Genomic DNA, 15,921 nt, shown 5'->3' on the forward strand with positions numbered 1-15,921 from the left:
CCCCAGTTTTTTCTTCTGGGAACCGTTCATGTGTCTGAGAGCAGAACTTGACTCTGGGAAAGGAAGTAAAGAGGAATATTATATCCATTTGAAACAGCAAGGGGGATTTCTGTAGACAGAACCTTATTGTCCAAATTGGAATTTGGCCAGGACAGTGGGGCGAGCACATGTATACTAATGTAAAGTTCCAAGGGATCTTTAATGACCACACATGAGTAAGATCTCAGTTTTAAATCTTATTTATAAGAAAACACAGTCCTTTTTTTATCACCCAGCTGACAAAGAAGGAAGGAAGAGTGCCATCTACTGAATCACTGACATGGCTTCCCTACTTCCTGCTCAGCAGTGGGTTTTCCTGGAAGGTCTCTGAGGGCATGTCTGCAGCTAGGTGCTGTGATTCTCAGCCCGGATAGACAGACTCACAGTAACTTTACTCGAGCTTGCATGCTAAAAATAGCAGTGTAGATGTTGCAGTTGGGCTAGCCACCTAAGCTGGGATCCAAGGAGTCAGGTGAGCTTGGACTTGGGTGGCTAGCCTGGATTGCTGCCTGTGCCACAACATCCACACTGCCATTATAGTGCACTAGATCAAGTGAAGGTAGCCTGAATCTGTCTACTCGCACTGCGAATCACACCTCCCAGCTGCAGCGTAGGTATACCCTGAAGCAGGGGGTCGTCAATAGGCAGACCATGCGTCAAATCCGGATCACCAGACACTTCTCAACGGACTCTGAAATCTTTTTAGTTACTTATTATCACCATTATTGTTATTTTTTATTATTATTTTCTCCGGAGTCTGGACCTTGACTATACCTTGACTAAGAAATTTGGACTTTGATAAAAAATAATTGATTGCCCCTGTCTTGAAGCCTCCTCTACATTAGAAAATATTGCTGATTTAACTATACCGATATTATTAAAGTTATCTACCCTTCTTGCCCCAGTGTGGATGAGGTTTTACTGATATAAAAGTGCTTATATTGGTATAGCTTATTCTGGTTGAGGAAGTGAAATAAGCATTTATCCTCGTAAAAGGCACCTTTATACCAGTATAACTGCATTTCCAGTAGGGTTTGTATCATTATAATTGTATTGATTAAAAAACCACATCTAATGGACATAGTTATATCAGTAAAAGCAATGAGGAGTCCGGTGGCACCTTAAAAACTAACAGATTTATTTGGGCATAAGCTTTCGTGGGTAAAAAACCCACTTCTTCAGATGCATGGAAAGCAGGCCTGAGTGACCCTACCCTCTTTAGTGTGAAATTGACAAAGATCACAGCCCTGGGCAGTATGGGTCCCAAAAATACTCCTTCAGTATGAGATACTGTATCTGTTATATCCTAATGTTTCGTGCTCCTGAATGAATATTCTCTTTTAAAAAGAAATGCTGCCGCACAACATGTGTGTGCTATCAGCTGTGAGAGGGTTAATTCTTTAGACCTTAGGAATACACTAAGATAGTCAGACTTGTATAGGTTTTTTTTTTAAAATTATCCCCACATGTCTATTCTGAACTGTAAAACATAAAAGTATTTCTGTGATTTGTTCCTGGCCAAGGGTTTAAGTGCTTTCCTCTTCAGTCTCACTTCCCATCACAGATGCAGTCTTCTGGCTTGTGCTGCTCTATGAATACTGTTCCTCATTAAATATACAATACAGAATATTTATGGTTACTCATTGCTAATTATCTAAATATCTGGTATGCAGCTCTAAGCATGAAACATTTAGAACACCAGTTTGAGATTTACATCTCAGGTGGCTTTAAAATAAATATAGTCTCCCACTGTGCTCATTCTTTTATCTGCTTCCATGAACTTCCTAAGCAAGGAGAGTTTTGTAATTGATTTCAGTGGAAGCAGGATTGGGGTCCTTAATAAAGTGCTTTGAAGTTGAAGAGTGCTGTATGAGTGCTAAGCATTATAATTATTATTCCTGCGTTATGAAGAGAAAGGCCACTGAAACAGAACATACGTTGCAGTCAGAGCAAATGATGAAAAATAAATTACCTCAAATAAGCCACACCTAACCTCTTCAGCTACAGTGATAAGCCCTCTCTGTGTAGTTACATAATTGCATGATCATGGGCTGACTTCTTGAATGAAGTGCTGAGCTCTGTCAGCCCCCATTAAAGTCAATGAATACTCAGCATGTTGCAGGATTGGGCCTTTCATTAAGGAGTATCTCTTTCCTAAATGATGAATGAAATGATGTATATGTCAGTATTAGATATAGTGTGGCCACAAGTATATGATTTCTGTTTGGTTGCTCTCTTTGCTTGTTTGTTTCTACAATACAAAAGAGGAAAGAGTTTACTGCATGATGTAGCATTCTGGGGCCTGATTGTCCTCTCCTGCCAGTTTTATTCCTGATTTACACCTGTGTAAGTGAGAGGAGAATCAAGTCCTTTGTATTTAATCATAAATGTTTCAGAACAGAAGTCAGGAGCTGGGATAGTCAAAGGAACCTAAAGGAGTTAGGTCCCCAAATACGATCTGGGTAACTAACTCCCTTGTGACCCTTTGGAAATCCCAGCCAGAATGTACATGAAAAGACTGACTTACTGCACACTTTCCTTCTTCTGACTAAATACCTTATTTCTAAGATGTTGCCCCTGATAGAGGCATCTCCCATGCTGTTAGCATGTCTTGAAGGAGGACTCTGGCAAAGTTACATGTTCCCATTGTAAATATTTGACCTTTCACAGATGCAAGAAAAAGCTAAAGAAATTTACATGACTTTCCTGTCCAGTAAAGCTTCCTGCCAAGTCAATGTTGAAGGGCAATCCCGTTTGAATGAGACAATATTGGAAGTACCTCACCCACTAATGTTTCAAAAGCTGCAGGACCAGGTAAAGTTATTACATTTACCCTGCTCACTTGAGGACATATTTTATGGTTGGTGTGGAAGGATGCAATGAAGGTGGCAGGGATAGGGAGGTGGCGGGACTATAGGGCCTGGGCTGTTGTTGTATATAGTGTTGGTTCTGCCAGAGCGTGCACGTTGCCAGCTAACTGGTAAAATGAGCTCCCATGTATGTATGAAAGCAAATGATCTTACAAGATACACAGTGATGCACGCTCGCTGGACTTAGGACAGAATGAAGGGTTGGATGCCATGTGCTGTACTCTGTGGTGGCTTGCTGAGTTGGGCACTTCAAAGGACAGAATTGAATCTGAGGGAAGGTGAATTAGGCAAAGTGGGGCAGAGGAGTCCTGCTCTGCCAGCCTCTCCTGGCAATGTGATGGAGAGGACACTGCCCACATACTGGCTAGCACAGAAGAGCCCGGGCTCCAGTTCAGTCTATTCTGGCCTAGTTAGCTTTTAAAAAATGACAGTGAAAAGCTGCTAAGAATAAAACAGCTCGCTAAATTCTTTGTTCTTCTCAACCGCACTCGGTACCCTAAAGGGAACATTATACATTGTGCACTCTCTACAGAGTGCCTGCTGCTGCAACCCTCGCTCAGGGAAAACTCATAAGCCATCTGTGATAGCATAAGGTTCCTTAATAAAGTTGGGAGCTGGTGACTGCATGCCACTCTGCATTTGTTATGGATCATATCCTCAGTCCAGCTCCTGGGCTGGGCACTTAGCAGATGCATGGAAGGTGGAAGTGGAGGAGTCCCATCCCTATCAAGCATGGAGAGGTGCTTCCGTGGAGGTTACTTCTGCTGAAATAATTATCATGCAGGAGTGAGTATCTGAGGATACTCCCCACCTCTCCCCATCCTTTCTCCCCACCTCTGCCACAGACCCCTAATGTGATGCCCCCACCTGTTACGCTGAAGGGGCTTTCAGTGGAAGCTCAGTAGGATTTGCCTCTGTGTTTTTTGTCAGTATCTGGAGAACCCATCAGCTGACTGATTTCATGCCCATGTTTTGCTGTGCACTCGGACTGAGACACTAGTGATGCTGATTTCAGTAACACTGAATTCTGTTACTGGCTGCCTTGTGGTCGCTGGAGTCTGCTTCAGGACTTTTCTCCTTGGTTGATTTCAGCTGCTCATTGACTCAAAATGGGACAGATGTCCTGGAATACCCCCTCTCATCTCCTTGTGCTTTAGAGAGGGGGGCTGAGCTGGGAAGTGAGCCTCTATATCCCAATCCAAAAATCTCTATAGCTCGAGGAAGGGTTTGGATCTTCTAGTGCAGATCTGAACTTCCTCAGAGCTTGAGAGGGCTCGTTCCTAGGATTCCAATCCCAGCTCATCTGGCAATGCAAAACTTTGGGCAGAATTTTGTAGATGTCTACTTTGGAGACAGGTTCTCTTCATTTTTTAACCTACTTTGCCATAGACTGTGGAGTCACTGACTCTCATCTGCAGCTTCCAAAGAGTATGGCCATTGCCACTTCCAGTTGCACCCTCCTCAGGACTTTTGAGTATTTGTATTTTCCCCTTGGCTCATGTCTTTTACAGCAAAGCAGTTCTTTGATTTAAACAGCATATTTAACAGAGTTAACATCACATGCTGAATGCATCTGTCAGGTATTGAAGTGGGCTGATGAGCAAAGGTTCAGCTCCCCTTGAAGTGGATTCCAAATGATTAACAGTGGAAATGTCTAAAGCCCAATTTCAATGTGACAAAGCAAAATCTTTCATGGAAGAATCTGTTTGACTTGGGGGAGATGGGAAAGAAAATGTCCTTGTAAACCCTGACGTTACTATACATAGTAGGTGATTACATGACTGTAACAATGAAATTGGAGAGAGTACAAAAGACTTTAACTGTTCTCCATTTCAGCAGAGGGATCCATGCATAGATGGGAACAGCCAAAGAAGTATGAATTAGAGACATATACTAAACCAGGTTCGAGGAGAGTCCCGTTAATGTGCTACTCAAGAATGTCTGTAAATGTTTTAAAACTAAACATGGGACATCTGGGGATTGCTGCAGATTTCCGCTGTATGGAATGCAGCCTTTGTCTGATCCTGCTACGTAGTATTCCAGCAGCAATTATGCTCTTCTCTGTCTTGAATCCTTATTAAGACACAAGGAGTGGTATAATTTGCTCCCACAAGGACAATCTGAGATATGACTGTGTTTATAAAGTATAAAAGGGCATAGCTTGAAGGCCAGATTCTGACCCTATTCATGGCAAGTAGCAATTTACTTCTCAAGTAGATCGATTGATTTCACTGGGACTTCTTGTGGGGGTAAGGTTCTATTAAATATTAGTAAGAGTATCAGTATTTGGCCCTGTGTATGTAGTTATTTGGATACAGTTTCAGCACAAAGGCTGCTATTCAGTATGGGGAAGTGGGACTTCAGTGGTTCATAGAACCCTTGTGAATTTCAAACTCTTTGCCCAGGTACATGCACCTGTACTGTGCAGAGATGCCAACGAATCTCATCCATTCAGTTTAAAGAGAGAGAAAACTCCCTTTCTGCACGTCTATAAAAAAACCTCAGCAATCTGCGTAGTTGTCACACTCCAGGACTGTTACCAACTTGGTTTTGATCTTTACAGTATTTGCCCACCATGAGAGGTGCCTTGTTGTCACCATGAAAAGGAGGGGTCTGTTAATGTAAGTCCCAAACTCTGGCTCATGAACCTCTGATGGGCTGTGTCTTCACCGCAAAAAAAAAAAAGGTGTATTTTACATTCAGATTGCTCTCTCGATGTAGAATGCTAGTGGACACGCGACACAGGTAATTTTTATCTTGATGTACCGGTAGCTAGTCAAGGTCAACTGCAGGTGGGAGGTATAGGGTTAACTTCAACTAGCCACATCAAAATAAAAACTACCTTGTCACTGCTAGCATTCTACCTTGAGGTAGCTAACTTGAGTTAAAATTCATTTAAATCCATTTAGTATTTAAATTAAAGCAGAGGGGTTTCATATGGTTTACATATAAAAATGAACAACAGTTAGTATGAAAGCCCCTGTGTCATTTATTTTACAAGCAGGATATTACAGCTCATACACACACATGTTTTATGTGATTGAGGGTTTTAAGTAGCTAAGATTACTGCAGAGGTGAAAAGAACAAGCTTTCTCTCTACAAGGCAGTAAGCTACAGTTGCACTAACAGTTTGAAACATTTTAGAAATGAGACTCATAAAGCTACAGTTTCAATTATCCACACATGGAATTTGTAACCCTACTTATTGAAGCAGCTGAGAATCCAAAAATTCCTCTTGGAAGCTTAACTTAGTGACTTTGGGCACCATCAAATGTAATCAGTCACAAAGCGTGACTCAGAGAGGCTACTCTGGTGCACTCATTGCCAGAGGGTGATGTATGCTTTTGTTTTGTTTCAATTATGGTTTGCAGTTATGGTTTGCAGTATTTTTTTTCCTCCCCTAGCTTTTCTAGCCCAAGCAAAATAGTCACGACCTAGACAATTGAGAACACTAGAGACTTTTTGGTGGTGGTAGTAAAAATCCAAGTAAGTTGTAGGAGTTTGCTTAGAAATAGATGGAAATAGGAAGGGAGAAAACAACGGAGTTGGAGGATGAAGCTGAGTTCAAGAGCGGCAGGGAACTAGAAGTCCTGGAAGAGAAAAGACAATGTGACCAGCTCCCAAAAATAGCTAAAAAAGGGTAGTGGGGAAACAAAAAGCATGAAGAATTTTCAGGTGAAATATTTTTTATTATATAGTGCCTTGTGCCCCTGTACACACTGTGGGTCAAATCTTGGTCTCCCTGAAGTCAATGGCAAAATTCTATTGTCTTGAATGGAACCAGGGAATCATCCCTCGTGTGAGTAACAAGTGTTGGCTAAGCCAGTTATAAGTGTGCGCTAAGCTACAGGAGTGTCGGACAAGCCAGCTATTTCAATCAGTGACACATTTGCACCTGCAACCATTTGTCTGCTTAAATTATTTAGAGGCTCTTTTGTTAATATCTCAGTGCTGTGTGTGTGCGCTCAGGCTCTACTGTGATATTCAAGTGTGGTTATGATCAGAAAGGTGAATGTATCCAGTTCTGCCCCCTCTGTGCATTCTGAGTCACATCTTTTTACTGTACCGACCGAATGCCATCTTCATTACATTTTCTCTCCTGGGGGCCCTGCAGAACTGACCTTGCTATGGGTGGGAGCTGGGTTACGTTCTCACTTGTACATAATATACAATTAGTAACTAAATGCCAGCTGCAGACCCTTTACTACAGGTGGTGATGTAAGAGTCCAGCTTTCAAATGTCAGGTTACATTTGCCGTGTTCTCAGGCAGGAAAACCATCATTTGGCCCATAGGCTGATCAAATTTGATATGGACATTAATGAACATGGAACCTCATAATACTGTTTGTTATACACAATCACTTTTAGAGTCTATAAGATTTATTTTAATATCATGCTTTCTAGCCAATACATTTTAGTGTATGCATTTGCTGACAGAACAAAATTTTAGAACTTTCCTATTATCTTTCTGGTTTAGGATCTATTTTATTTGAGTCATTGTTTTTGTTTCATTTCCCTCTCCCAGATATTCAATCTCATGAAGTACGACAGCTACAGCCGTTTCTTAAAGTCAGACATATTTTTAAAACATAAGAGGGCCGAGGAACAAGAAGAGAATTCATCGGAAGCTCAATCCGTAGCTAAAAGAGCTTCAAGGATTTACAACACATGATCCAAAGAAACCCATTCAGACAAGCAACAAAAAATAACCTAACTCTCAGGAACAGTCTTTCAGTCTATAACTGTTGCATTTAAGGCTTGAAAAGCACAAAACCCTTTTAGGGGATATTTACCTTCTTAATTGCTTGAACAACTAATTGTTTTTGCATGATGGCTAATACCAAACACTCTTGAAAAGACCATTTCCTAGGCTAAAATGCTGAGGTATTCATATGTAGCATGAATTACATTCCATATTTCACAAATTAAAATGTTTTCCAATCACTGTATTTGTGAGGCATCATGTACATGAGAAATGGAAGATAGGGTTGCTTTTGCCTTCTGTTTTTATAGCTATCCTGTGTGTACATTTGTGAATTGTTATGAGCCAATGCAGAGTAGCATTTCCGATAACTGTGGATGAGTCATACATTGATTACCATTAGGGGGCAGTATCATGTAGGGTTAATCCTAATAAAACCCAGTTTCAGTCCTGCCAAACGTAAATCTCCTCTTTGAAACTAATCTGTCTGTGAGACTTTGAAAGGCAATTTCAATTTTGACTTTGAGAAGTGTGGGTTTGCCTTTATTATTGAAGCAGAAGGCTGGGTTTTTTTCCTTTGGTTTCACAATGTTTCCCACAATAGCCAATCAGCTTCTTCAGATGACAGAGGCTAATCGCCAGCTTTGACAGAAACATGTCAACTTTAAAAATGCAATAAAACCTCTTGGGCTTTCATAGCACCTAAACTATAATGGAACAAAAGCACCAAAATAGGAAGGAGCCCTTCAAAGCACTCAAAAAGCCATAGGAGAACTGACACCCGTTGCCCACTTCTGGGCATCACATCTTCAGGTGGGCTGAGCACTTCAGCCAGCTAGCACACTTATTCCGAAGTCACATGCAAGTACTAGTAAGCATTAGGTCTTCCTCAGTCTTCCTGAGGAATTGTGCCCTGGCTGCCAGGAGTCCTTCTGCAGAGGCACAAAACAACAGTTTTCATTTTCAGTCTGGCTTTGCTAAAATCGATTGGTCGCATACTACCTGATTTTGTTTTCCCCCAAGAAGTGTTTCAGGCTTTCCTATGTACAGATGTTGGGAAGTCCAACAGAACTGTGAATTCGCATTGTGATTTTAGCCATTCCCACTCCATGCTTGAGATGAAGGGCAGTTTATGTCTGCCCTGAGAAGATCAATGTGCAATGATGAAATGTTAGGATAATAAAGGAACATGCTGGTGGAAATCTCCACCAAAGAGTTCTCTTTGTCTGTCTGGAACGGTTTTGGAACTGAAAAGCATTTTTGGCATAAATGTTTAATGTGTTTATATTTTTTGAATTAATTAATTCAATGCCAAACTACGGCACTAAATTGCCGTTTAGAATTGGGAGAACATATTGGTTGGCATATTTTATTTACAAGCTTCACCATGTGTAGTCTAGCTCTGACTCACATTCACTCACTATTTACTCTTTTTTTCGTGTTAGTGCAGGCTTTTCTTGAGCTTGTATTTATGGGCTGTCTAGTCAGATTGCACAATTAGCTTTTGATTATTTTAAAATTCTCTTTCTCAGGAAGGTCAGTTATATATTATACATTACTGTTGCTATCAACATCTTAAAAGCCAGGACTAGGTTGTAATTTTCTAGGAGGAAAACTCTCTATATAGCCTTATGACATATGACACTGTCTTTCTCTAAGCCACCTTTACAGCCTATGTCTAAAGAAAATGGCTGCTGTGGTCTCTTCTCCCACTTAATCCATTCATATAATGGTAGTGGGAGTTCTGAAAACTTATCAAGGGATAAAGAGATTTGTTAATTTTTAGGGAATTGAGCAGGAGGGCAGTCTTTCAATTTGCACTTTCTGAGCTGTAGGTCAGATGCACTGAGTACATTTTCCCATCATATTTACAAAGGAGTAAATGGCAGAACCAAAGGTTTAGGACCATGATTCATCAGTTTTCAGTGGGACGTGGGCACATGCTGACAGTAAAGCACGTATTTAAATGCTTTGTTGAATAAGAATTTACTTAAGCACATGCTTAAATGCTTGGCTGCATTGGGGATTGGGTGAGTAGTTATAATCCCCCTCTGCAGCCAGTTGTTATCATATTAGATCTTTTAATTAAAATAATTTTGGTTATGTAACCACCACATCCTGTCAAATCTTTTGAGTGATGGGCCCAAACCAAGCCCCTGGAACTCAGGAAAGATGAAATCTGCCAACATTTACAGTTTGGACTTTGGTTTATAATTCTCGTTATTATTATTATTTACATTAGAGTAGTGCTGAAAGGTCCCAAGTTGGGGGGAACCCCTCCCATCATGCTAAGTGGTACAAAGTCCCTGCCCCAAGAGCTTGCAGTCTAGAAGACAAGACAGATAAGTAATAATAGACAACAAAGAAGCAAAACATTAAAGGTGATGTTAGATACACCTCTTGGGAATAGCTAAGTTAGGCCCTGATCCTACAAACATTTATGCACAGCTGTAACTTTAGTCATGTGAAATTTCCATCAATAGAACTTTTCACGTGAGTAAAGTTACAGATGCAACATCCAGGCTACCCCGGCTACATTGCTATATTTAGCCCACTAGCTCAAGCATTGCAGAGCGAGTGTCTGTCTTCCCACACTTGTGGGGGCTTGTCTTCATTACGGGGTAAGTCGATCTAAGTTACGCTACTCCAGCTATGTGAATAACATAGCTGGAGTCAACAGCTTAGGTTGACTTACCCAGTGTCTTCACTGCGCTGCATCGTTGGGAGATGCTCTCCAGTCGACTTCCCTTACTCTTCTTGGAGAGCTGGAGTACCGGGGTTGATGGGAGAGCGCTCTGCCATCGATTTAGCGGATCTTCCCTAGACCCCTGCTGGTGCTGGGAAAGGGGTTGGCGGGGCCAGCAGGCTCCCTACCTGGCTCCATGCCTCCCTGGACATCCCCCTCACTCAGCTCCTAGGCAGAGACGTGGCCAGGCAGCTCTGCATGCTGCCTCCGCCCACAGCGCTGGCTTCACAGCTCCCATTGGCCGGGAACTGCAGCCAGTGGGAGCTGCGAGGGTGGTGCCTGCAGGCAGAGGCAACACACAGAGCTGCCTGGCTATGCCTCTGCCTGGGAGCTGAGCAAGGGGGATGTAGGTGCTTCCAGCAAGCCCCCCGAGATAAGCATCCCCCAGAGCTCACCTCACCCTGTCCCATGCCCCAGCCCCCTGCCCCCTCCCACACCCAAACTCCTGCTGCTGCTGGGGAGAGGGTGCAGTGGCCTGAGACTGCCCCAGCAGCAGCTGGTGTGACTGGCGCAGGGACTGCCTGAGGTGCCCCCGAGCCAGGCGCACTGGCTGCTGCAGAAGTCATGGAGGTCATGGAAACTCACGGAATCCATGACCTCCATGACGAACTCACAACCTTAATAATTACACATATGTGATATATTTATGATTACTCATATAGTTTTGAAATAGATGGGCAAGGTAGAGAAGTCTTCAACTACAGTTTTTCTTAAAATGAAAGAAAAAAATTCAAGTAGAAAACTTAAATATGAATCTAGGCATTATGAGAAGAAGTCAGAGTAGTAGAAATGTATTTATTTGTGTCTATTTTTTAAAAAAAAGTAACATCTAAAACTTCACAGTTCTGTTGTCTTAAAAATATCTTTCTCCATTCTACCTTTGAAGTTTGTGGTCCTGTTCTCTGTCTCATCAAGGTCTGAAAGATTTCAAAATCTTTGCAAGATTCAGAACTCGAGCTTTTTCACCTCTAAGAGAACCTGTAATTAGCCCAGGAGTAATCAAAGTGCAGCATTGCAAATAGGTGAATATTAGCAGGGATGTGGATTCAGGAGGGGTTATCTTGTTTGGGTTAGTGCTGCATATTACTTACCATATTAATTTTGTAACATGTACAGATCCCTTCTATTCAGTAAGAGGCTGATACAAATTGCATGGATCTAAAACAACGTAAATTTCCATTTGCATAAAACCTTAATTCTGACTGACTGCAAGCTTCACATCTCCATCCCAATTCTCTAAGTGACACAGTTTGAAATACATGGGAATCATAAGAGCTAACTCTTTCCAACCTGCCCAATGGCTACCCTCACATATGTTTCTGAACTAAAAATGAGACTCATTTACAAATAAGCAAGAGCTGTGTGTTGAAACTTGTTTGATGTTTTAAATACCAGTTGGGAGGATGCTGCAGTGTATGATGTGCCTCTCTGCCCATTTTCTAGATTCAGGCCTTCAGAGCCTGTGTCCTCTCACTTTCCCATCACCAACATTTCTGTGATGGAGGAGGACTGGGGCCAAGATACTACTGTGATGGGGACATTTTAGATTTGCAGATAGCTAGATTGGGACTCCCTTCAGAGATAGTGAACACTTTTCATTAAATAGCAATAGGGGTCACTGATGAACCCCACGAGGCACTTCTTGCACCTCACCTTCTTTGTCTCTGTTTCTTTCCTTGATTCCACTGCATTCCTCCTGCATCCTTTTGTTTCAAACACACTACCTGGCTACCACATTAAACTGAGGAATTGGGGGTGAGAGGCAGGGACCATTTTGTTTATGTGCTTTTAAAGCAACTAGCATGATGGGACCTTGTCCATAACTGGGACTCCTCTGTGCTACAGTAATACTAATAATAATTAATACAATGTCTTGACAGCAGGTTCAGGAATTTTCATTGCTGCAGCATAGAAACTATAACTATTTTATTAAGATAAAGTCAAAGAGCCTTTAAATCAGAGGTGGGCAAACTTCATCCTGCGGGCCACATCTGGCCCATGGGACGGTCCTGCTGGCCCCCAAGCTCCTGGCCCAAACTAGCCCCTAGCCCCTCCCCTGATTTCCCCCCTCCGCTGCAGCCTCAGCTTGCTCACTCTGCCGCCGGCGCAATGCTCTGGGCGGTGGGGCTGTGAGCTCCTGGGCAGCGCAGCTGCAGAGCCAGGCCTGACCTGAGGGGTTGGAACAGGGGGTTGAATGGGGGCAGAGGTTCCAGGGGGCCGTCAGGAATGAGAGGAGAGGTTGGATGGGGCAGCGAGGGTCCGGGGGCAGTCAGGAGACAGGGAGCGGGGGGGTGTAGAAAGGGCAGAGGTCCCGGAGAGGCCATCAGGGAACAGCGGGGGTTGGATGGGGCAGGAGTCCTGGGGGGGCAGATAGGAGGGGGGGGGCCGGGCCATGACCCCCCTCCTCTAACTGGCCCTCCATACAATGTATGAAACCCGATGCGGCCCTCAGGCCAAAAAGTTTGCCCGCCCCTGCTTTAAATCTAGTAGATAATACTTTTGTTTCCACTGACCTCGCAGATGAGCAGCTGCCATGTCAAAGCTAGAAGTTGCAGATTAGCTCAAATCTCATGCCCTTTAGGGTATGAGGGAAGAAATAGAGAGAGGTATATTGCAGGGTTTGTTTGGCCTCTGGGAAAGGAAATCATTGCCAAATTTAACACCCCCCTCTACTGGCTGCTGAAAGAATAAAATAGATAACTTTGGGGAAATATTGATAAGGTTATATAGTAAGGCAGCACATGAAGAGAGATCATAACTGTGTTTTGTTTGTTTCTTAAAGGTGGTGAAAATATCAATATATTTATTGCTTAGTTAGAATTCACCTTGTCCAGGTACAATAAGGCTGCTCAGTTCATTATTGAAAGGTAATGGATAATAATAATAATAATAGCATGTATATTGGGTTGACATTTTTCTGTACTTTGCTATTTCCAGTGTATCTCCTAATATATGAAAACTGAAATAAAAACTTTTTTTTGAAGCTGACAATGTAACGTGTATAATTTAGACCTACATAGAATACTATAGAACAAATGCCAACCCAAGTCTAAGGTTAGACTTGGGTTGGCATTTGTTTTTCCACTGTTGTTCTCTCCTTGCCTGCGTTTGTGTGTGTTTATATTTGACATTATCTATGAATGACAGTACATTTCCTAAAGTAAAGAGTGACTGGCATGCTGATTTCTGTTAACCACAGAAATTATACAATTAACCCGTTAAATGCTATTAAATACTTATTTCTCCTAGCTGCACTTTTTCATTGCTTTCTCTGTTTTGGATGTAAAATATTTAAGAGCGAAAATATAGCTATCTGCATGTTTGTGATCCAATCTGGTCTCCGGAGGCTTTTTTAATTGGCTGTCTAATCATAATAATCAGAATTTTATGTTACAAAAATCTAGCTGAGAAATGTAACTCCATGTTGGTAAGAAATAGGGAAGTATTACCCAGTAATGTGTACTGAATTGAATCTATTTCAAAGAGACTCTATTATGGAAATTTATGTGACCAATAGGGATGTACCAGGGCCACAAAACTTCTGCTCTTCTCTAATGAATATGAGTGATCCTGATGCTCTATACGCTGAAGGTGTAAATGGAATGTCATAAGATCAGATGTCCCTTTATTTAAAAAAAGGCACCTGTTCATTTCTGGAATAAATTTCCTGCAGCATCAGGATGGTCATTTACTCCAGCATTACTTGCAGAACTGTAGCGATCTCTCTGCACGTGTGACCCAGCGTTAAGACCACAGTCTAAAGATGTTTCTACAATAGCAAATGTAATCCCCACTTTTCAGCATGAGTGCCACTGGAGTGAATTACCAGCCTATAGACTGTAGGAGTGTGCTATGCAATCCGTGGAATGTAGGGACATTCTGATGAACAAGGTTTTTCACTGTTCACTTTCTATGCTTTTAACTTTTACTTTTTGCAAGGTGTGGATACTGTGTTTAGACAATCAACAGACAATGGTCAGCATTACATATACCAGCTATTTTTGGTCAGCAAAATTCGAGGAATTAGTTTTGTGTATTTCTGAAATGCTTTCGAGGTATGCAAGATAATAAATGGGGTAACTGAGAAGGGAAAGTGGGTGCTCCTATTTTCCCTCTCACTTAATACACAAAACAAGGGGACATTAAATGAAATCGAAAAGCAGCATATTTAAAAGTGCAAAAGGAAATGGTTTGTACACAACATACATTAACCTGTGGAACTCATTGCCACAAAATATTATTGAGACCAAGAGCTCAGCAGGATAAACCCTTAGGCGTTAAAGTACGAACAACCCATTTCGTGACAGGGTTAGGAAGAAACTTCCCCTGTGGGCAAGTCATTCCATAATGGTCCACTACAGCATTTCTTGCGCCCTTCTCTGATACATTTCATTACTGGCCACTGTCAAGAAACAGCATACTGGGCTAGCTAGACCACTGGTCTGATCAAAAATGGCAAATCCTATATTCTTATCTCTAAAGTCACTTTTTACCTATGAAGGCAATCAGCAGCTGTCTCACTCTGAAAGGAAGTGCAATTCTTTCACCCCTGAAACTGAAACAGCATGCATTGTATGTTTCTTTCTTCCTTTCTTTCTCTTCTCCATCCCCCTTCACACTTCCTAGTCTATTAGAGAGAAATCAATGAACTGTCTGTGATCTGTGCTTTCATAGAATTCCATCTCCCAAGTTAGTCATAGATTATCAGTGAAGTCTTAGCAAAGAGCTGCCTGAAAATGACAGCAGCACTGCAAAGAATTAAGTAAATTATTTCCATCTTAGTGTTGGTCTTGTTCACTACCTCATGTTTAAACCTTTTAAGCATTTTCCATTCACTTGGATGAATATTTGTGTATCGTTTACAAAAACGCGAACAAAATCCCTCTGAACTGAAGTTTCCAGCCTCAGGGAGTTTTGTTATTTTTGGAGTCAGCATTAGGCCCTGGGCAAATGCTTAAGGGAAAGTTTATCCTTTGTAGTTGGGCCAATAATGCTTTAAACTTAAAGATGTCTTTCTCTGAGTCCAAGATTAGGCAATGAACCAAGATCTCACTAGGCCATACACACGAGTCACATAAACTACTGTATGTGCCATCATTTTTTATTGTTTGTGTTTGTTATTTTGACTCTGCTCTGGATTGCTAAAAATCCCTTTAATGTGAAGGCGAGGAATGCTATTCTGTGAGAGGAGAGATGCTTATGACTAAATCAGTCTTTTTTCTAGTTTGGAAGGGGAGCAAATAGCTGGAAAAATGGAAATTGGAAGTGGTGAGCTTTTTAAGGTCTCAACATTCTAGAACAGGGATGCCTGTGGCGTTCTTGCATCCCATCATGCAGAAGTGGAATGCCAGGGAAGGGGATTCTGAGTGAATGACCACAGCTGAACCCTGCCAACAATAGAGTTTGTTTAAAGTGTTATACTGTTAAGCGCTCAATTGCCTTTGCTCTGCTTCATGGGGTGGGGAGGGAAAAAATCAGCCAATAGATAAAAAGTTTCAAGATCCATCACATGGTACTGAGACAGCTATTGCAGTGGGGTATGTGATCTTGTACTTCCTGCAGAT

General features: G+C 41.9%; 1 protein-coding gene across 2 annotated transcripts in view; it reads left to right on the top strand.

The window, feature by feature from the left end:
• The window catches only part of RGS10 (regulator of G protein signaling 10), a 28,542-nt gene extending 18,189 nt beyond the window's left edge, over positions 1-10,353 (top strand). For both annotated transcript variants that reach the window (XM_045025828.1, XM_045025829.1), the window contains exons 4-5: positions 2,710-2,853; positions 7,435-10,353. In XM_045025828.1, coding sequence (XP_044881763.1) covers positions 2,710-2,853; positions 7,435-7,581 — 291 coding nt within the window. In that variant the 3' untranslated portion in view covers positions 7,582-10,353. The remainder of the gene's footprint in view (positions 1-2,709; positions 2,854-7,434) is intronic.
• Positions 10,354-15,921: the final 5,568 nt, after the last annotated feature.

This window comes from Mauremys mutica, chromosome 7 (assembly GCF_020497125.1).
Source record: "Mauremys mutica isolate MM-2020 ecotype Southern chromosome 7, ASM2049712v1, whole genome shotgun sequence".
In the NCBI taxonomy this organism is placed as follows: domain Eukaryota; kingdom Metazoa; phylum Chordata; order Testudines; family Geoemydidae; genus Mauremys; species Mauremys mutica.